This window comes from Patagioenas fasciata, chromosome 6 (genome assembly GCF_037038585.1).
Source record: "Patagioenas fasciata isolate bPatFas1 chromosome 6, bPatFas1.hap1, whole genome shotgun sequence".
In the NCBI taxonomy this organism is placed as follows: Eukaryota; Metazoa; Chordata; class Aves; order Columbiformes; family Columbidae; genus Patagioenas; species Patagioenas fasciata.
This window is the reverse complement of record NC_092525.1, coordinates 34,543,332-34,565,716: the sequence shown is the minus strand read 5'-3', so window position 1 is coordinate 34,565,716 and position 22,385 is coordinate 34,543,332. Positions and strand designations below refer to the sequence as shown.

The window sequence follows — 22,385 nt, the reverse complement described above, 5'->3', positions numbered from 1 at the left end:
ATGTGCAATACTGGATACCATTTCAATACTGCAGTTCTGAGTGTCGTAGAGCTGTGCAGGAATCCAGTTTATAAGGTGCCCACAGCTAGGAGAGTCCCTCTTCCTCAAAAGCCCTCCCTGTGCTTTGGGTGGTGGTTAAGCTGCCAGGTGTCCAGCTGCTCAGCTGATTCTGGGTGTGAGAGTGACCATGGTCTGAGGCTGTGTTGCTTTTCATATGATAATTATTATAACAAGGTCTTTTTTCTTAGCCTCTATAGTTAAGGAATTGTTTGATTTAGTGATGTTCCTTTGGATCCAGCATGTGTTGAATACTTACTCCCAGAATAACACTAGTTGGTAGATGCTGTAAATTTGGGGAATGCAGCTGTAACCTCAAACCCCTGGAGAGCCCAAGGGGAGCACCGTGAAGACTGTAAGTGGCCCTTGGTCTCCATGTGAGAGTTCCATTGCTCTGAAGGGTGCTGATGAGTACTGGAGACTGCTGTTGTGTTTATATGCTGCACTCATAAGCATCTTTGTTAAAGGAACAGTCAGCAGTTGTAACTGCTGTATCATCACCTCATCTGCTGATAAGGCAACAACAAATATCTTGACATTGGCAAGCTTGCACTCATCTCAAGATGTTCTCTTCCCCTTTTCAGATGATTGCTGTAATTCAGCTGCCCCTCTAGAAACACTCTGCAGTACTTGCTACGTTGAGGATGGCCCTGACTTTGTAGCAGCTAAATTGTACCAGAAAGTGAGGAAAGGCTCATCATTTGCACTGATCTCTGATTCAAGAGTAACCTTGCTTTGTCTTGTGCTGGTGGATTGCAGCGGGAGGAAGGAAATAAAGAGGCAGGAACTTGTCACTGAGTTTGTTTCCCAGCTGGTGGCCAAACCATAGGGCAAAGTGTAGAAGCAGGTGTGTACCTGGGTGTAGCAACCCTGTTTTGCAAGGATACTCCTAGTCCCTCCTCTTTTCTGTATAAATAACCACATGCCAGTTTGCCTGGGCTTCTCCAACCAGAAATATGTGTAATCTAGAAGATTTAGAACATTGCAGGAGTACATGAGCGTTAAGACTTGAGATCTTTTCCAGACAGATGTAGATGTTAATATGGGAATTGACACCTAATGCTGCTACTGAGAGGCAGCAAAGCCCCCTCAGTGCTCAGGCACTCTGGTTTCTGCTCTTGTGTTTCCCTCTGCACCAAAGGTTTCTCTCCCCCTTCTTTTTCTAGTTTTGAATCTCTCCAATATTGTTTGGTTTGGGTTTTCAGCTCTAAAGTAGCCAGACAGGAAAGATACTTGTCCTCACTGATTTTATTTCCTGTCCTCTCCCTTCTTTGATTTGTCTGATATTTTTTACTATTGTTGTATTTCTCTGTCCCTGCCTGCTGATTCCCCCTGCCCCCATCTTTCTCACTTATCTTCTAGTATCTCCTGCCTCTGTTGCTTTATGTTTCTGTTCCAGGCTGGCCCCCTGTGCACCCCCATCTGTCAGGACCTGGGCTACAAATGCCTGTCCCCACAGAGAAGTGTTTACTCGTGGCAATACCTGACCTGCTGTGGTCAGCTGGTGGACTGCATGCTTGCCTTTGCTTCTCCCCAGGGCTGTGAAGGGCTCCTCCAGCTCTCTCTGGCAGGCAGCAGTGTGGCGGGTGCCCCTTTCCTGGTTCTCTCCACCACTCGTGTTGTGGGAGCCTGGCAGAGGTGAGCTGCTGTGCTGGAGTGCAGGGTGGGCTGGATCCTGAAGGGAACATGGCAGGTTTCAACTCCATGCAGCTGAGAGTTTGCAAGTCTGTAGTAAAACTATGTGACAACTAATCCCACCTCGTGTTGATTCTTATTTGGTTGCCATAGATCCAGTTGCACACCAGCTGATATAGTGTCATTTAAACGCATCTTTTTATATATGTGTATATGTATACATGTATGAGACCAGGTGTGTGTACATGCACTCAGGTACGTGTTTGTCTTTTATTTCTCAGCATCTTACAAATGTTAAGGTTCAGTCTCAGAATCACAAACCAGTTTATATCTTAATTACAGCTGAGATGGGAGTTAATATTTTTGATCCTGTAACTGAAGACATTTCATAGGTTTCCTTTCTAGATACAGCTGTGTGCTTTCCAGAAAGAAAATGGTTGGCTGTTTTATGTACGCAAAGAGTGGAATTCTAACTTCAAAAGTACTTATATTGAGATTTCTAGCCAGAAAGGGGTTTTTTTTGGTCACTTTATGTCAGCTCAGTTCAACTTAAAATCAGGGTTCTGTACTCCTGATGAAAGCAAGATTATTAAAAAAAAAAAAAGGACAACTTTAAAGAAGGAAAAAAAAAAGTGGCTGTAATAGTTAATAAAACCTGACAGGTTTAAATGTATATTGGAAAATGTGTAGCCTGAATATATATAGAATAACACAGCCAGTGAAGACAGATAACTTGTACTGACCCTGAAGGTGACAATCCGTCTCTGGTTTAGATATTGGCTAATGAGTTTAGCTAGTGCCTTTTATCTGTGTGACATCAGCTGCACGTGGAGCATGACCAGCAGCTGAGGAGGTTTGTGGTTGAACTGTTCTGGGCAGTTATCAGAACTGAACAGGAACAGGATGCCAAAGAATCAGGCACTAAAATGATGGTAAGATGTTTGTGCACCCGTAATACCCTGTTTCTTGGTAGGAGGCCCCAGGTGCTATAAACTAGTGGGATATGGCCCAGGATCAGCAAGGTCCATGTTACCAGCAAGAAGATATATTTTAAATGACAATTTTACAATCTGCTAGCTGCTGCTTATTTTCATCAAGTGTGATTTCATCAGGAAAGCATCACAGCTGCCCTGAGTAAAACACAGTAAGCAACTGGAATAGCTCCTCAGGAACTGAAAAAAATGTCACTCTCAATTAAAATAATGCAAGTCCATTGCAGAGATTGAATCTAATGAAGTCAGTGAGAGTTTGGCCAGGTTTCAGGCCCAAGTAAGTCTGGCTAAGTCCCATTTTCAAGAACGATTTATGCCATTGTTATCTGAATCTAATTGCCGTATGGAAAATTTGGGCTTCTTCCGGTTGCCTGAGTACTTTCTTTAGAAGCAGCTTGCCCACGTCAGTGACTCAGGCCTGCAGTGCTGGATGGAGCTGTGCCGAGATGCCTTTAAAGGCTTGCTGAATGTCTGCGTGTTTGTGGAGGTTTACAGGAACCACATTTCATGAGTGTACGCATGTGCTTGTTGCCACAGAAAAGGTCTAAATAAACAACTGATCGCTGCTTTTTGTCCTTGTTCAGCCATGAAGGTTGGTCCACTGCTACCTTACAAGTGCACAAATGAAGTGCAAGTAGTAACAATGCAACAAATTTCTCATAAGGTAGAAAGTGGGTTGTGAAGAACTACTGTATTTAGAAAGAGCTAAATACTGAAACGCTCATTAAGGTCCTTTTTAATGTATTTTTAACTGTCATTTGGAAAAAAAGACTGATTGCTTTTTGAGGTAAAATTGGCTGAACTAGAACTTATTTATTTTACTTGCAATGTTTGCAGAAGTAGTAAGTGGTTTCATTTCTTATTTGGTAAGCAGTCAAATACTAGTTTATTTTTCAGTGTTGCTCTTTATTTGCCCTTGAAAGATACATTAATAAATTACAAGCACCTAAAGATAGCAGAAATAGCAAGACATAAGCCCACAAGCACAATACAACGCAATCAAACAAGGTAAGAATGAATGTCCCTGGCAAAAGCTAAAAGTCTAAATAAATAAAAAGATAGGCTTTGGTTGTCTGTCTAGCTTTCTCCCTGCCCGTCCCGAAAGTAATAGGGTTACTTAGGTTAACTCCTGCCTGCTCAGAAGTCATGATGAGATCACATGAGACTAAAAAAACCTCTTTAACTAAACTCACAGACATAGTCCAAAACCTCAAACACCTCAGTGATTAATATAAAAGTAATTATATAGCAATTGTATAGTCTGAGGAGTAGCAGCAGCAGCTATGCAGTCAGAATACTTCCAGAGAAATTAGTTAACAGCTGTAACTATTCACACTGCAAAGGAAATAGAATAGAAACTTATTTTTCCCCCCCCATTTCCTTCACAAAGAAATCAGTGTCTGACTGATTCCTATTCAGTTTCTGGGTCAGCCCCTCAGCTCTGTAGATCAGTGTGGCATCAAGAGGTTACATCAATGAAATATCTGGTCTCATGCCTGTATATAAGTCTTACTAAAGGAACATTAATAAATAGAACATACAGAGTTTACATGTCAAAAACATATTACAGACATTATTGAATTAATTGTTTCATTAAGAGATCTGGGAATAGCTGGTTTAAAAATTAGTTGACTGTAATGTTTCCGGCTGGGATTTTCAAAAGAGCATGTGGAGTTTCAATCTGCAAATCACACTGAGATTCAGGGTCAGGCTTTGATTTCTGAATTCTTGAGGGTCCTTCGGAAGCCCCAACCTCAGGATTTCATAGAGAGAAAAGCAGTCAGCAGTGGAAGCGGCCGATAAGGAGGTACGTTGCTGGGAAAGCCATACTGTGAGGTTACCAGGAAGGTGTGAGCGTAGCCAAGAGGTTTAGTTTCCCTGGGCAGCTGTCAGTACAAACTGACTTTGCCTCTCATCTTTTACCACATGGGCTTGTGCTTCTAAGAACTTCTTCCTGGCAAGTGTGCAAGCACAGGAGCCATAGGGAGTTTCCACTGGAACCAGAACCTGAGGAGGATGAGCACAAACAGGTCATTTCTGAGACAGGGGAGTGCCAGCACTGTCACAGCAGGAACTGCAGCTAATCACCTCCTCTCCAATCACCCCCAGGCCCTTCCCCTCTCCTGTGAACCCCAATGGGAGATGTTGCTGTTATCTCAAGTGAAAGTGGATCTATAATGTCCACCTGAAAGAGGGCAAGGGTAGGATAGGATGGCAGCAGAATCAGAAGGCTTTAGGGAAGGAGACTAGAAAATGAGCAGGCTATAGATCATTGATGCAAAATGAAATAACCCAGTTTGCTCTGTCGCATGAGGATAACACAACAGACTGCTACGCTTTAAGGCTGAATATTTCCTAAGAGTTAAGGCAAGCTGTGTTTGGAGCATTTACTTACTTCTTTGTCATTGGTCAAGCCTAGGTTCTTCATGTCTACAACATTGTAAAAAGTGTTGTTCAAGGCGGTTTCTATGACCTGTACCTGAAACCATGAAAACAGATGAGACAATGAATTTGGGCACCTTTTCAGCCAACAGCCTGGCAGTCTTGTCACTGACTGTAAAGAAAAGCAATGCACCACTCCTCCCCCCATGTACAGTGGATAAAATGCAATCTATTGAACCCATAGGCCATTTTAGGACTGTATAAATGTAACTACTCCTGCATTTATACAGACCTAAAATTACATTTGGCCCTTTGAAGGCAACTGTGAGGCTGATGTGGCCTCTGGTGAAAATGAGTTTGACACCTTGGCCACAGACAATGTTGCAGCATGCCTTCTACTTTTACTTCTACTTTTACTCATGTCCTGCCAAACACTGAGTGATATTCTCCCCCCATTATGTTCACAGCCAGGGAGAAGCATATGAACTTCTTGGGGTGTTTATATTTTTTTCAGACCATCTAGCCATATCACCAAGCAGTTTCCAGTCTGTTTTAGAGCTGTCAGATTAAAAATTAGACTCATTTTGGTCTTGTCAGTGTCCGATTAATGTTCACTATTGTTTAAATAAAACATCAGCAGGAGGAATGAAGATACCTGTGGCACTTTGGAAAGGATATGCATCTGGATACTGTTGACAGTCTTCTGGTAAGAGGGTGAATATACCCCACAGTCAGGTGGCCCAGCAAAGGCTTCAAGGATACATTCACGGATTTTGTTCCTAGAGGTAACACAGGCTCTTACAAAACTTTGTATCAGCTGTTTCTGCCTAGATCCATAAATTTTTACTGTGGTGGTGGGGAAGGGGGGGTTTGTTTGGTTGGTTGGTTTTAATTTGGTTTTAATTTTCTCTATCTTTTCTGACAAAGACATTGCCTGTGGGATTTCATGGCCGAACAATTTCTTCATCCTGTCACCTCCAAATTCCCACCCCCTGCCACAACTCTATAATTCACAAATAGGTGTTTTGCTACAGGTATTGAACAAATTAGCTGTTAGTTTGTTCTCCTAAACTGCTCTGTACTGAATGCCAAACTGTCTATTTAAGTGCTGTCCCTTGATGCACCAGCTCAGGGCTGCCTCTCACCCCCAGGACCACAGGCTTGGTGCTGCCACTGAGATCTGCCAGAGTGACCGGTGCACAGCGACTGCACATCGGGCCCTTGCACCTGCTGTACTGCAGAAATGATGATAGATTAGGTAATAAACATCATTTGATTTGACACATACCATATGCAATCAAAGTCAAAATCCCTACATTCGCCGTATGACCATTTGCAGAAGAGCTCTCCACATAAAATCCTGTCGTGCCTTTCAGGAAGTGTGGTGTGTTCATTCTTAAAGAAGCCTTCGAACCCAGACTGTGTTGTTTTCATAAGTTTCAGATCTTTAATTCCAGCAAAAAGAACCAGAGGACCTGTGATCCAAAAATATGAGACGGTGTGAGCTCCTTTTCAGGCAGAGAGAAAGAAACCTCTGGGTATGTACTCACAGTGACACTTCAGGACTCACTCATGTGCTCCTGTCACAAACCAGGTACTTAAAAATTAATTTCTGCACACTGATGTTAGCAGAAAGCTAAGAAATAAGACAGAAACTACTGAAACCAGGGCTCAATCTATGAAACAGAGAATCCCATCAAGTGATCTGCAGTCAAGGTGAGCCAAGGACACTGTTTATCTCCCCTCCTTGAAACTGGGACATGCATTGGGTTGTCTCTCACTGATGTCAGTGCAGGGACTACTAATTGCTCTAAAGGGAAATGAAATAAGCTACTAGTGCTGTGGGGTGCAGGAGAGGTGAGGCGAGCCTTTCCGCATGACAGATGAATGTAGAAACTCTCTGTGCAAAGACTTGAAGCCCCAGCCAAAAATTCACTTTGCATAGCCATCCTGTTGTGGGTTTTGCATCCCTAAAAACAAGAGGGCGATGAGCCAGGGCAAATCCCTGCAGTTCAGCTAATTAGGAACTGGCACTGATGCGGATGCCGCCCACAGGTTCAAACTGACAGTGTTTTTGCTCTTAGCCACTATTTATGAAATGTACTGTTGTAGATCAGTGTTGCATGGGTGGATTATATTATTCTGAAGACCAAACCGTTGTGTCCTGAACTTTTTCTTTTAACAGATTTTGGATGGTGACTAAAAAATTTCAAGTGATCGGTCATTTAGAGCACACAAAACTGATAACTGAAAATTTCACTGACCAGAGCTGCCAAAAAAGCAGATTCAGAGAAGAGAAACTTCATGGCACAGAGGCTTATCCAGGGCCTGTACAGTCAGTGGCTGCAGCCCAAGCTGCTGTTTCTGTGCTGCTCTTGGTGCTGCCACCGGCTAGTTCAAAATTAATCCTTGAATATGTCTGGTGCATGGTAATCCTGCCTTTGATTGGGAAGACTGATAGACTTGGTCTTTAAACTGTGTCTTTGCAGGAGTTTATACTGGAAATAATTCCACTGTGATGGATATTTCTAAATGACATGATTGTTTAGTGGGGTTTTTTTTAAAAAAAAACAAACAACCCTGCTCTGTCACTGGAAATAATCAAAACTGTATTTTCTCTGTTTCTCCTATGGTTTACGTTCATTATTGTTTTTCAATGGATCCAAGGAGGTGTGTCTATAATTTTGGCTACATCCTTGTTATTTACTAAAGCTTCAAAAAAATCTGAAGAAGAGACTGTTCTTGGACAGGACACTCTGGGGTTTGTTCAGATCTTCATGAACTCGTTGCCTGTGTATAAGATTGTAATGCACAGGTATTAATGTAGTGCAGATACTATCAGTGAGCCTGGGGATGTATGTATCTCATATTCAAATGTGCAGCCTTGTTCGAAAGAGCTCTTTGCAATGAATGATTTACTGGCACACTGGCTGCCTCTGCAGCCATCGACCTGAAGCTCGTGCTGAAGAACATAAAACCTAGGCAGAGTTTTTGAGGTCAATGGCGTGTGCTGTGCTTTCAGTATGTTTTGTGCTGTCTTTTCAGCTGTCTAATATTGACTCTATTAAGTTACCTACAATGTTTTCAGTTTCCGAAAGAGTCTGAGCCTTTTATCTGCTGATAAAGCAAAAAAATAAGCTTGTAATTCTATTAAGCCTCACTAGGTTTCTTTTAATGATGAGAAAAGATAGGATTAACTGAGAAATAAATTTCTGTGTCTGGCTGATAGGTGCATAGGAGGGTGCTGAAGGTAGAGAAGGTTCTCTTATAAGAAAAATAAGAAGTATTTCAAAATCTTCTCTTTGGTTATTGTGCACCTAGGCAGAGAATCCTAAAGAAACAGCTAAAGGACTACATGAAGGGAACACTAAGAAGGAAAGGCAGTTTCTTTAGTAAGCCCTCAAGGCTTTTTTTTTATGTAGAAACTGAAATAACAGAATTCCATGCTGAATTTTCAAGATGGTGAAAAATTTATATTCAACCTGTAATTTAAGAGCAGCAGCTTTTCAAGAAAGCATAGCCTTTCAGAACTTGTGTCTTGTCTGCAAGGGAAGCTGGTCTTGCCACTGGCACTAACCCTGACGTGTTAGGAAAATACGGAGAGAGGGCAGGATGGGAAACAGTTCTAAGTTACGTTAGGACCATAATAGACAGATATTGAACTAAGGCCTAAAACCTCTAAACCCCCTGTGTGAAACCATGGTGGTCTCAGCTCAGTTTCCAGTAGTCTGAGAGATGGGTTAAATGAAACACCAACACGGAGAGACTGGAGTAATACTCTTGTTGTGAGTCATAGCAAGAAGAGAGAATTCTTACTCTCGCTTTGGAATGCCAATTTACGGACAGACAGTTAATCTTGAAAGCCTATGTCTTTTAAGCATCACAAAACTCTTAGTGAAGCCAAATGATGCTTTGTTTACACATAGCATGCAAAAATAGTAAGCACACTCTGAAGTAGTTTCATGTGAAGAATTGTTTGCATGTAGACCTGAGTGCTCCCAGTGTTCAAGCCAGCCTGGCTGCAGCAATGAAATTGCATCTTTCCTAGAAATAAAACCAAGGCATGCTGGCAGGGAATTGGAAATACCTGCAAACTAAGTGACTGGGCTACAGCAGTGTGGTTTCATTGCATGTTCTCTAGAGTTTAATGATAATAGAGAGACTGTAAAGTACAAAAGTAAGTAGACCGTTCTCCGGAGGCTATTAAATCCTGTCACAATATCTAGCAGTTCTGTTGTATGTGCTGTTGTAACTGCTGTATGTTTAGGATATACACACAAATGTGAGCTACATTAGTTCTTCAGACATGTCTCAGAGATCAAGGAGCACAAAATTAGACCATGAAAATATCCTTTGTTTTAGACCTCTGGATAGATTTGGCTGTGCTGTGAGCCCTCTGGCAGCTTTCGCTGTCTCTAAAGCCATCTCCATCTCTCCTCAGCAGAAGTATTTACAGAGAAGTAGGGGAAGTTGCAAATTCTCTCTCACCATTTCGGCACTGCTCAGCTTCACAAAAGCGGATCCCATCAGGAACACATATAAACGAGTGGACGTGAGGAACGCCATTCTGCAGTTTAGAGGAGATGTGTAAGTAGATGTGCAGCAAATAACATCTCAACTTGAAAACAGGAACTGAGGGAATAACAAATGGCTCCAGCACAAACAAACTGAATGTATTAGTATTTTAGATACCTCGTGTAGACGTTGCCATGGCACTTCTTGAACGTAGGTTTTGACGTACGCCACTTGGCAAAATGTTGTCATGAAGTGTTTGCAGATATCTATAGCAAATTGTTCTATAGTTGGGATCTAAGACACAAGCAGTATTATTAGAAAGAAGCAATTACCTCATGTACAAATGTAGACTGTTCTAGTTGTAAATACTTGGGAAGGATCAATGTTGTTAAAAATACAGATTTCTTTCAGTTCTGGTTTTGTGCACTGTGCCGTCATTTGATCAGCTTGCAGCACACACTGCAAATAGTTACAAAGTCATATCAAAAATCTCCCATTCTGTGATACAGTGAGCTGCAGCCCCTGGACTGAGTAAAACTGCTACAGAAGCCTTACACTTTGAGGATATAATGCTGAAATAATCATAGCAATATTCTGATTAAGCTTTACAGGCTAAAGATGGGATTTCATTACTGTGATAGGCAATTTGCAGACTAAAGATTGTCATTATGATAAACGCAACTGCAGGAGGTAAGAGCACAGTTAAGAGAATTAAGAGGAGTCTCACTTTGAGACCTTCCGTTGAAAAGTACTATACAGCAATAATGCAGTATTATATGCTATTAAATTTTTTTAAATTATCTTATATGACAAATCTATGAGAAATACTGCTTTCTATAAAAAAAAAGGCTTTGGAAAACTAAGGAGGAGTCTGCAGGACAAGCACTGGAGGAAGAAAAATTCTCTCTCAAATCACTGAAAGTGACTGTAGTGCTGATCTGCGGTGCTGATGGAGGGAGAGATGCCTTTGACGCATTTTGAAAATAAAAAGTGTAACAAACACTTGCAAATGAACTTATAAGAAACAGCAGGGCTAGTAAAAAAATAAAAAATACCCCATTTTTTTTGGCCAACACAAGGACGATATTCTTCATGGTGTCAGTAGGTATCACAAGAGAGTTGTTTCCCTCCAGGTACTCCTGAGCAGAGGTCAGCCGGAGATGCGTGCACACCTCCACTTCTTTAACAAAGTGCTTCTTCCCCTCTCTGTGGAGGCGAAGGAACTTAATCGTGTTCTTGCCATATTCACAGTTGAGGACTTCTACATCCTTGATCTGCAGAGAAAATACGTGACAGTTGTGAAGGAACTCAATGGAAGCCTGAGTAATGCTCAGTCAATGAAACATAAACACAATGTTTATGGCCTTTATTTCTGTGGTTAACTGTGATGAAAATATTTCCATTATAAACTGCAACGTCCTGATATGAAGAAAAAAATGCATTAGGAAGATATTTCTACATTAGTAGCAGCTGTGATAGAATTTTAAAATTTTATGGGCAGGAGATCATTTAACAGGATTAAAAGTGAAGTAGTTTCTCTCGTTCGCCGTCTTTGGATTAACCCAAAGACTTTGCTGAGTCTCCCATCCATCACCCGTCTCTGAACCCAGTGTCCCAGAGCATTCAGTCACCACAGGCACCACCGTGCAGAGGGCACCAGCTCTCGCACCCGCATCCTCCACAGCTGCTCACCGGGCTGGCTGTGCCAGGATGGGCTGTGCTGCTACACGTACGGCTCTGATTGCCCTGACACCGAGAACAGACTTGTACCACCTCTCCCTCCTCTGGCTCCTGGCTCCCACAGCTGCTGTCAGGCTCCGTGTGTGCAAAATATGGACCCCTCTCCATTTTCACACAGAAGCTGACCAGCCATGGTCGGCAGCCTTGCACAGCAGAGCCGCTGTTAGCAGCAGAACACTCTGCGTCCCCAGCTGTCCCCAGCTGACCCCGCCACGCATGTAGGACATGGGGACTTGCTGCTCTGAGGCTGAGTAGAAGTGCTGAGTATCAGAGCAATTCTCCTGTGGGGGTGGGAAGGTTGCTTTGTATGCACCAGAAGTCCCAAATGGAAAATGGCAACAGCTGTCACGTTCTTGGCATGTTGTGTGTTCCGGCGTGCCCCCTATGCACCTTGCAATTCCCAAAAGCAAGAAGACAAGACAGACTGAGCTGGGCTGGGTGAAAGCCTTTCCTCACACCTGTGTTACAGTTCTGATCTCCCACAAAAGGGATCAGGAGCGAGTCTGAGCAGCAAAATTCAGGATTTGATCCACACCTCCAAAATCCTGGCATTCTGAGATCATTGGTTTCATTTGCACTAAGCCCTATTCAGTTTGATCTTGTTTCAGTCAAACACACCCCATTTCCACACCTATTGCAGGGTTGGAGAGGCTATACTGGAAAGAAGACAAAATACTGCCAAGGTTGTGAGCATTTCTGTCATGCTAAAATATCCGGAACTTATTGCACTAGACTTTTCTTGAGGCTGAAATATACCGTACTGGATATAAACGTCTTTTAATGTAAATCAGCACCTTTTAATGTAAGCATAGCGAGGAGGGAGAAAGATTATTTTACACACCAAAATATAAATTGAAGCTTTTTATGTGTGAGTTGCTAAAAGATTATCAGATATAATGTTGCTCAATTCAGATGTTTGCTTCTAAGAGAAATGCTAATGCACTTATAAGATAATAATAAAAAAATCTTAACTAATTGTAAGTAAATTACTGTGGCTCAGAGATCAGAGCGTTTTCTCTGACTGTCAGTCCCTGCGGGCTCAATCCCCACAGACAGACAGAGGCCCCAGCGCCAGCACCAGGCAGCGCTTCACCAGAAACCCTCTTGGCAGGGCTGGAGCAGAGGCGCTGCTTGCTGTGAGAGCTGGGTGGAGTAGTGAGATGGAAATGATGTTGTTTTGCTTGTCTGAACACCGAGGCTTTTTTCAGACAGTTGTAAATAATTCATACTTCAGTCACGCAGCAAGCACTAAAAGGAAAACAGAAAGTGTTTTGCTATCTGCAGCTTTTTTTTTTTTAAAGTGGAATACCTTGAGTATTCTAAATAGTCAAAATACTACCTCTGAAAACACAATGGTAAGTTTTCTCAAAAACACAACTTGATAACTCTCATTTTGCCATTTTGTTGCCCAAAGAAACCGTGAGCAGTTTCCGGCAGCTCCCGTGAGCCCTGTTCCGGCAGCGGAGCCCGACCTCCCAGCTGGCCCTGGCGTCCCGGGAGCCGCCGGGGCTGTGCTTACAGCAGCAGCACGAGCTGGGAGTTAATGCAACACAACTTCTCCTTTTAGAGCACACGCAGTGACCGCCCTGTGCAACTGAGAAACCAAAATGCCCGTGGGATCTGCACGGTGTCACCCTGCTCTGCTGCTGCTTCTCTGCTCCGCGCGCCTGTGGGCAGCTGAGATTTCCTGCAGGAATGAAGATGGGGAGGTGGTCGACTGGTAAGTAAACACTGTGCAGGGGAGAAACGCTGGGTGAGTAAATAACACTTGAGATAAAACTGCGTGAAGTAGGTGGATCACCGAGAAGTAGTGCACAGCAATCACTGTTTTAATCCTGTTTGCCCGTGAGTAGTAGCTGAACTCTGCATTTGGGAAACCACAGATAAGTTATTGGAATGTGATTTAATTTAACTGAACTAAACACCCTACTGCATTATGACTAACTGCAAAATAAACACCATTTTACACAGTGTGTATGTCTCACCATCAAAGGCAGCGCAGCCTGTGTTCGGATGCCAAGGCTGCGCTCGCCAGGGGCAGCCCCAGGGCGCCCGGCCATGGCCCCAGCATGCAGCTCCTCCGGCTGAGGGAACCGAGCCGAGGGGTGAAACCTCCGTATCTCGCCCTGAGCCTTGTTTCTTGTACCCACACACCAGCGTGGTGGGACTTGTCCCCTTGCCCTCTTGGGAGGGATGCGGGAGCATGGTGGGGTGGCAGTGCCAGACAGACCCGTCAGTGCCTCCTGAGTGGGGAGCAGCTCCCACCACCCGAGCTGCCAGCGCATTAAAACCAGTACCATCCCGCTGCCAGCAGTGAGCCCAAGTCTGGGTATTAAATGATTTATTGGATTAATGTGCTTTGAAGATGAAAGACATAAAGTATAATTACATAATACCCAGCCCAGGTTTAAAAAGTGAAATGAGGGCTCTTAAAAAAGAGCACAGAACCTCCCAAAGATAAATATCAACCAATTTCAAAACAAACATGTCTTTCTCACAGAACAATGATTAGTTTGGATAAGAGTGATAAAGAAGTAGGTGCTATTCTTACACATCCCTTCCCTAGCACACAGAGCTGACTGGAAGGCAGGAGCTCCTCAGGCTGGAGACAGGCCCCTCAAGCAGGGGCATAAAGCTACCTTGGCTCTGTATCAGTGTGGCATTAAATGTAAGAGGGTCTGGTCCATCCCTGTGATTTGTCACTCTTGTCAAAGCCTTCTGGATAGTGTGATTTTTTTCAGGAATAAGATTTAGTGCAGCTATCCAACAGCTTAAAGATACAAGTCTGTTTTGTGCTAAAGCTTTTAGCTTTAGCAAAACAAAATAAAACCACAAAACAAAACAAACAACCCAAAACTCAAACAAACAAAAACAAACAAAATTTCTGAAATGAACGCAATTTTTGTATCTAAATTATCTAAGGAATTGTTTGAAAGCTGCAACTGGGAGTCATTCACCTGTGCCACCATGTGTGTGGACACCAGCAATGTGGGACCCATTCCAGGTGGGAGCAGGGGGTCTGCACAGGTAAAACCCTGTTCTCGTCTGCCAAGTTTAGCAGGGAGGACATGAGGGTTTCCTTTTCAATGTGCCATGATCAAATGGAAGAGACACGTGCCTATCTGCAGGGGTCATCCTAGTTTACTGACAAGAAATGGTCATCTTTTGCCTAATTTTGGATTTGGCTGTTATGAAGCTGACAGGAGAAGCAAAACTGAAACTGCTGATGAAAGCTTCCTCTTAACCAAAAGATGTCGATGCCCTTTCAGACAAACACAGCACTGCAGGTTTTATATTCGGTGAGCAAGAGCTTTATGTGTTTTCCTCCTGACCGGTAGTTTCATCCCGCAGTATTCCATAGTTACTCATCATTAGTATTCACACACCCTGCCATTTGCCACTAAACCGGAGGAGTCACTTTCCTTATCAGCCCCGCTCCCTGGGGCACTCCCAGCCGTGCATCAGCTCCAGCCCACGGGCGGGGACACGTCTCCCGTGTTCCCATTGCGCTCCGCAGCTCATCCCACACCGGGGCTGCCACAGCAAGCGGCCACAGGAGCCTCCCAAACACACTGTATTCTGTGGGAAGCTTTTCATGCAGATAAAAACCAAAACTCTGCTTTCTGAGAAGTGTTGAGTCAAGGACTGAAGCCACAGGTGCCCATTGTTTCAGTTTTGTTTTGGTGTTTGTTGTGGTTTTTTTGTTTGTATTTTTGGGGGAAGTGAAGAAGTAAAACTGTGATTAAGAAGTAAAGATGCAATTATTTGAAGTAAGTTATTGTATGCTTATGACTAAACACTGTGACAATGCTAATTGGCTAGAAGCAGATCTGCTTTTCCTCAGTTCTCAGGAAAATAACTTACACTCTGCTCCCACAAATGCCTAAGCTCTTGCGAAACTTCCTTGCACAAATAGCATGCAGGCTTTTATACAATTTTAATTGCTAATACACTCAGCTGGCCTTCTGGAAAGGGCTAAAACATGTATCCGCTGGGAGCTGGCAGGCAATTTACTGATAGCTGAACTACCAGCATTTCCATCAGCGTACCTGCGTTTGGCAGATGCGAGGCTGTAAACACCCCGAGAGCACAAATCTTCTAATGCATTTCAAAGCAGTTTGGAAAGGCTCCGTATACTAATTCCTGGATCAGCTTGTACCACTGTAGCTATCACTGTTCCTCTCCCTTCCAAATCTTCATTTCAAATAAAGGGATTGCTGTGACTCCTCGTGCATGGCCAGCTCTCCCCAGCCTTGCTGGGTAAATCACTTTTCTGTGGTCTGTCATCAGCAGCGATTTCTCCTGAGATATTTGAGGAATAACACTCAGTCAGTGGCAATGCAGGTGGATTACCAGGATCACCAGTGATGTGTGTTTCTCTTCTGCCCATACATGCACGTTTCCCATGGATGAAAAGTTCCTCTAGCCAATATTTTTCTGCCACTTCTTACTTGATTTTGGAGATGCCTTTTTTGACCAACTTGAGACTGTAAATCAACTGGGCAAGGCTTATTTCTCCTGATATACTCAAAGAGTTAAGCACAGTCAAGCTGAATTTTTAATAAGTAGTATAGAATTGAAAAAAGTGCCACTCAGTTCTTACTATTGACATAAATAACAAATTACTCAATTACAGCACTCAAAGAAAGTGGCTCAACTAATTATATTGCAATTAATCCCATGGACTTGCACACTGGGAAAACCTGTTTACTTCATCAGCGACATTAATATGAACCGAGCCATTCACTGACAATGTTGAGTACTCTACAATTTTGAAAAGATTGTGTTTCTGGCTAATGGTTTGCAAATATCCAGTCTGCAACAGTTCAGCAGAGTGAGTTTGTCATGAAAAGTAGGATTGGACCAGCATTATCAAATAGCTTTATACTTATTTTGTGGGTTTGATATGTATAAATATTACATTATGCTTTTTTATAATTTTAATATATAATTTTATCTACTTCATGTAGAGTTGTATTTGCATAATATAAAAATAGATAGGTAAGAGGTGTCTAGGTTGATCACAAGAATATCAGACTGAGTTTATAACCTGCGGTTCTCTACCAGAATCAGGAGTAATAGGAATTTGGTGGCTAAATGGGCCTCCAAACCAGGGTTGCCTCAAATTCTTTTGGGGTACCAACAGCAGCAACAGGAGCTTGGTGCTGAATCAGCCTCCCTGGTGTGCCAAGAAGCAGAACAAATTAATCTGCAGCAGGTATTGTGCAGATATTCCCAGAGTAACCCTTCCCTGAAACCTTCAGGTGGGAAGGAGATGTGGATTTACACATTCAAATAGGATGGTTGTAAAAAAAATAAACAAAAAATTGCTCTTCACTGTTGCAGGTTTTCTCTTTACAAGTTGCCAAAACACGCGAAAGGAGAGATTCCCATGCTGGGGCTGGAATACATGTACATGGACACCCTGGCTCCGCAGTGGCAGCTCAGTAAATACCTCATCAACATGACACAGGGTGCTCTGGGACAAACACTGAAGCAGCTGTACGACACATATGAATCTGAGGCAAGTGACATTTCATTATCATTTTGTTAGTATGCTCACTTGATACTACATGCAAATTAAATTAAACTAGCCAAAACGAGCATGTTAGAGGTATGGCTAGACCTGGCCAACTAGATCTACTAAAACATGTCAAGGGGAGCATCTTGACTGCTGGGCAGATTATTTGCGGTTTTGGCTACAATTAGAAATTACCCGCAGACTTCTAACTCAACTTCTAATCAAGCCCTTCATCAAAAAAATGATGGTACGTAGTCCCTTTGGCTTCTTCTCTGCAATTCGTGTTGAGCAACACCTGAAGCTGTGAACTCTGACCAGGGCTACTGGTGACTACTACAGACACTTGTCTTAAACCCTCCCATGTCCATGACTTTCCTGCTCTGTCCCAAATCAAATCTAGGTTTTGCTCTTTCCCCTGAAACCACTGTGATACGCTGCTTGTTAGCCCCCCAGTCAGACACCTCATTTAGATTTGTGGGAAGTGATTATAAAATAGCCCAAGATCTGTTATTTTTTCATCATCCACATAGTATTCTGGGGAGTCTGGCTGTGTCTTTGCATTTCTGCTGTGTGTTAGTGGCAGGGTGTCATTAATTTATATGTAGAAGAGTTTCCCAGAAAGTCAGTCAGCTATTGGCAAACTGTCCTATTCCAGGTCTTACTTAGTTGTAATAAACTGTTTACACACTCAAAGTACACCAGGAAGCATGTCCCAACTCCTTTGAAGTTCCCTATTCAGGAGGAACAAGGTGTGGCTATATGTAAATATTTTGCAAAAAAGCATTAATGGCTTTTCCTTCATAAGAACACTTATTGTGTCTGTTTTTCTTCAGCAAACATTTTCACTGGATTTGGGTGCTAAATCAAAAAGAGACACAAAAAAATAAAGAGGGGGGGAATTTCTTTTCAAGCAAGTGCACGATAAACCCATGTAAATTGTCTTAGTGAGCATATTTAGCCTCTTGAGGAAAAGCTATTGCAATGACTGATAAAAATTCCACTTTATATTAACCAGGACACTGATGCTGAATCTTCAGGTTTATTTTGCTGTAACTTTTGCAGATACTGTGTCAGCTGAATTGGGAGAAGGATTAAGCATGTGATGTTCACACAGAGAAGTCCTGAACTCTTTTTTTCTGTTCCCAGCAGATGTTCACTTAAATGCCTTCCTTTTACTGAATGTCATGTTTCAGAAATGTGTGTTTTCCTGCAGAAGAACAATATTGCATACGCGATATACAACGACGAGGTCCCCAAATCAGACTCCGATGCATGGAAAAGAGGACATACCAAAGGTACAGGGAAAGTCCCAAGCTACTGTTTTCTCCTTTCTAAAGTTGTGGATAGCATCTACTTGTCTGTTTGTCTATCTGCATATCAAAAATTCCTACCTAAAGCAAAACTGGAGAATGATTTGCATGATGCATGGTTTGCTGTATAGTTATACATGCTGCAGCTCCTGTGTTGTTTTTGCTGTGCTGAACAACTCTTAGGGCTTATGGACCCTTTATTTTCAAGAGCTGAAACTCAGACAGCTCCTTTCAACGAGTACAAAACACATTGTCCTGAGCCTAATGGCAACAGCAGTGCAAGGTGTGAAGGGGAAGGCACCCAAAACATAAACCACCAGACTCTCTGGGGCAAGAAACTGCTGCCAAGATCATGGAAGCGCTAAAGTACGCAGTTAAAGCAAGACTTTAAATAAGCGTGAACTTCAGTGGAGGTCTAAATGTTGCCTTGAGGAAGCAGCTGGGATTTGCCCAGCCCCATTGGGATGAAGGTGTTTTGCAGGGCTGGATTTCCAGGCGGCAGCACTGGGGTGGCTGGGGAGCTCCTCTTTCTGCTGCTGTCTGGGGAGGAGAGGCTGCTCTGGGCAAGAAGACACAGTGCTGACCGACTCTGGTTCCCCTTATGCAGAGAATACATGAAGGGAAGGAAAATGAGCAGAGGAGAGAGGATCACGGCCACTAAATATCAGACTTTTTGAAGACTAAATTTGTGCAGAGGAAGAGAAAGGTTTTTAAAAGATTATTTTTTTTTTCCAAAAGAAACGTGGTGACCATTTGAGTTGGGCTATGCAGGAGAGAGTTAATGCAATTTTAATACAATATTAATGTGTCCTATAATCCATTAATTTACTCTAGAGCCAGTTTACTGTAGAAACGAACACACTGAAGTGTGGTATTTGCAGCAGCAAACCCAAAGCAGGACACAGCTCTATTATCTCAGGGCTTTTCCTCTTTAATTCCTTTCTAATAACTGGTTTGTTTGTTTGTTTGTTATTGACAGGATTTCTGCTTTTGGACAAATCACAAGGCTTCTGGGTGATTCACAGCGTGCCCCTGTTCCCTCCCATTCCTGAGGATGGTTATCAGTATCCAGCTACTGGGGAGTCCTACGGACAGACAGTCATCTGTATAACCTTCAAATATGATCAGTTCACAGAATTAGGTCTGAAAAGCTTCTCCCTAAGAAAGCCTTTGCCTCGCTGCATTTCTCTGATTACTTTCCTTGAGGCTTTGCCTCAAAATTTGCTTGTTCTTGTCCTTCATTGTCATATTGGGAAACTAAGCGGGGCCTGGAAACAGCATTCTTGGCTTCAGTTATGTTTATCCAACAATTTCCTGTGTGAATGGGGGAAATTCACTCTTCCACTCTGTCTCCATCTCCCCACGGGGACTATTGAGATAATAACAGTCATGAGTGCATATCAAAGCTAAACTCAGTCCTTGCATACAAAGTGCTATGGAAATATAAAGTATGATGTTTAATAATTTTTAACACTAATGGCTGATTTAGCTACAGTCTGCAGTTATAAAAATGTAAGGCAATAACTGCTCGAGCTGGAGTAGTAGCCTTGGCTACTACAAAATATGAAGTATGGAATAATTATCACTTAGAATTTCTCCAGGTACTTTTTTCCCTATAAAATATCAATGCTAAAAATAAAAGAAGCCCAAATCTATACCTCTAAGATTCAGAACAGTCTGACAATGATATCTGGTACTGTAATCCTGAAAAGGGACTATCAAAAGGCATTACAAGAACCCATACTGGCATGTTCCTTAACACTTTTACACACTGTTTTCAACTCTTTTCTCAGTTAAAGACCTCAAATGATATTAATGAAATGCATACATTGTGTGAATGGCCAGGCTGGCCGCACCCCAGAGTTATTTGAACCAGGTTCCTGTTTGCATCTCTGTATGTATTTAGGGAAAGAGGATGAGAAAATGAGATGCATACACTAACGCTTTTCCTACTCCATCCACTGAGCTCCTGGTAATCTGTAGTTCAGGGATTCCTGGAGCCAGAAAGACTGGAAAATTCCTGATGGTCTGGTCTTCCATGAACTCATCTACTGAGCCCATTTGTTCCTTTGCTCTTCACGATACCAATGGCAAGGACTTCTACAGTTAAGCTGGACACTGTAGAGAAAAGTAAATTTATTCTGCAAATTCAATCCAGATGCTGAAAGTCAAGCTCTTTTCTCCCTAAACCCAAACTAGACCCCTTGGCAGCTGCTCTGTTTGCATTTTGCTTGGCAACCGTAACTGACTGGAAACTACTCCTGCAAATACAGACAGGCTGGGACTGACACATACCGTCTGAGCGCTGTGTGACTGCTCAGAGGCTTGAAGATGAGCACGGGTGGAAGTGGCTGGGGCCCGAGACCACCGGTTAACAGTTCTGCTAAAAATATTGAGGTCTAAGTGGAAAAAACCTGAGTGTACTCTCCCAGCCAGCCTACGTGCTTCAGGGCCAGCAGGAATATAAAGCAATTAAACATGTTTTTAGTTGCTAAAATAAGATACTTTGACATGGAACTCCTCCAGGAGATAGGCTGTGAAGATTAAAGAGGATTTAGTTTTCCTTTCCAAGGCAGAACTTTACTCTCTTGATTGCTTCGCTTTAAGCATTTTAATTCTGCATGTGTTCCTTTCTTTGGGCTTTTCTCAGACCAACAGATGCTGAGTTATAATCCAGGAATCTACAGCTGTTCCATCCCTGACATCTTCCAAGCTGACCTCCCAAATCTGCAGAAGCTCTGTGCAGGGTCCAGGCTGCCCTCGGGTCCCTTGCGCCACCTCTCCAAGCTCCAGTCGGCTCATGGCGAAACCTTTCTGCACTTTGCAAAGTCACACTTCTTCATAGACGGTAAGAGAACCTATTGCTCTATCTATCACACATTCTCAAGCAAGAAAAAAAAATATATCTTTGACAATTAGTATTTTTTTTCAGGGGAAAAAGAAGTTCAGCCTCAGAAATAAATATAACAGAAGGCAAGGAAGGGTGTCCCGTCATAATGTTCTCTCAGGTCCACAAAGTAATAGGCTGTCTAGTCCTTCAAATGCTTGAAGATATTAAACAATGGGATTTTCAGATAATTTCTTTCCTGTTATTCAATAGTAAAAACAAAGAAAAATGGGGTTTGAATAATCTGCTTTGTTGTTGTTGTTGTTATTATTGTGAAGAAGGCTTGACATTTTTTTCCTTTACTTTTTTACCTGATGATTTTAACAGGTTTTACAGGAGAAGGAAAAGTAGAAATTACCTTCTGAAACAAAAGTCTAAATAAGGGGAGGGGGCAGATCCCCTCTGGGTCACTTTATGCATTGGAACAAAATGAGCCCAGTTTATGTGATACTTTTCAGTCCCTGTTTACATGAAGGAACATGAAAGACTAATTCCCCACACCCTGTGTTGTTCCACAGATATCTACGTGGCCTGGATGGCTCAGGAACTGAAGACCGATTTGTTGGCTGAATCCTGGCAGCATTCTGGCCAAAAACTTCCCTCAAATTGCTCTCTTGACTATCATGTCTACAACATAAACCTAATACAGACACCATTGAATTCCACCTTTTATTCTATTAATGATCACTCCAAATGGGCTGTTTCAAGGGAAAACAAAGATCAGTGGACCTGCATCGGGGACTTAAACCGCGCTGCCGAGCAAGCTTGGAGAAGTGGTGGGTTCATCTGTACACAGAACGAACGCATCTACAAAGCCTTCAGGCACTTGATAACCCACTACGAAAGCTGCTCGGAGGCTTCCACGTTATTATAACGAACCATTCGTCCCAAACAGCACAGCCCCTTTGCTGTCCTGGGGCGAACTTGTGAGTGATGCAGGGCATGGGATATGGGAGGAGCAACAGAAACCTGTCTCATTAGCTGGGTTGTTGGGGCTGGGCAGCAAGCAAAAGTACCCAAAAATGCTTTAAAATCACCCTGTGTCCCAGGAGCTACTGAGATCAATGACAGTATTTCTTCTCAGTTTGGGCTGGATCTCTTCAAGACCTGACATGATTCAATACAGTCAGGGAGACGAGTGGATCTGTGGACAGGAAGGCTTCAGTTTTACATGACTAATTTTTAGAGAAGAAATAAGCTTTAAATCATTTTTAACCAATAGCTTGGAAGTCTTTCTAGTGCTTTTATCTATGTACAGCAATCTTACAAACAAATAAACATGTCCAGAATCTGAATAAGCGAAATAAATTAAGAGCGAAAATGGTCTTTTTACAGTCTCCCTCTTC

General features: G+C 42.6%; 2 protein-coding genes across 3 annotated transcripts; one reads left to right on the top strand and one right to left on the bottom strand.

The window, feature by feature from the left end:
• Positions 1-4,313: 4,313 nt before the first annotated feature.
• Positions 4,314-11,548, bottom strand: LOC136104091 (uricase-like). The gene is made up of 8 exons (XM_065842733.2): positions 11,448-11,548; positions 10,637-10,910; positions 9,759-9,875; positions 9,555-9,633; positions 6,355-6,541; positions 5,722-5,845; positions 5,080-5,163; positions 4,314-4,691 (listed from the first exon to the last, which is right to left on the bottom strand). The coding sequence occupies exons 1-8, from the start codon at positions 11,546-11,548 to the stop codon at positions 4,554-4,556; spliced, it is 1,104 nt and encodes a 367-aa protein (XP_065698805.2). The 3' UTR covers positions 4,314-4,553.
• Positions 9,636-22,364, top strand: DNASE2B (deoxyribonuclease 2 beta). Of its 2 annotated transcripts, XM_071810494.1 has the most exons (7): positions 9,636-9,653; positions 12,889-13,041; positions 16,668-16,845; positions 18,056-18,137; positions 19,132-19,293; positions 20,803-21,000; positions 21,558-22,364. In XM_071810494.1, the coding sequence occupies exons 2-7, from the start codon at positions 12,929-12,931 to the stop codon at positions 21,911-21,913; spliced, it is 1,089 nt and encodes a 362-aa protein (XP_071666595.1). In that variant the 5' UTR covers positions 9,636-9,653; positions 12,889-12,928; the 3' UTR covers positions 21,914-22,364. The 2 variants fall into 2 exon arrangements, with proteins under 2 accessions (XP_071666595.1, XP_065698271.2); XM_065842199.2 differs by lacking the exon at positions 9,636-9,653 and having other exon boundaries at positions 12,798-13,041.
• Positions 22,365-22,385: the final 21 nt, after the last annotated feature.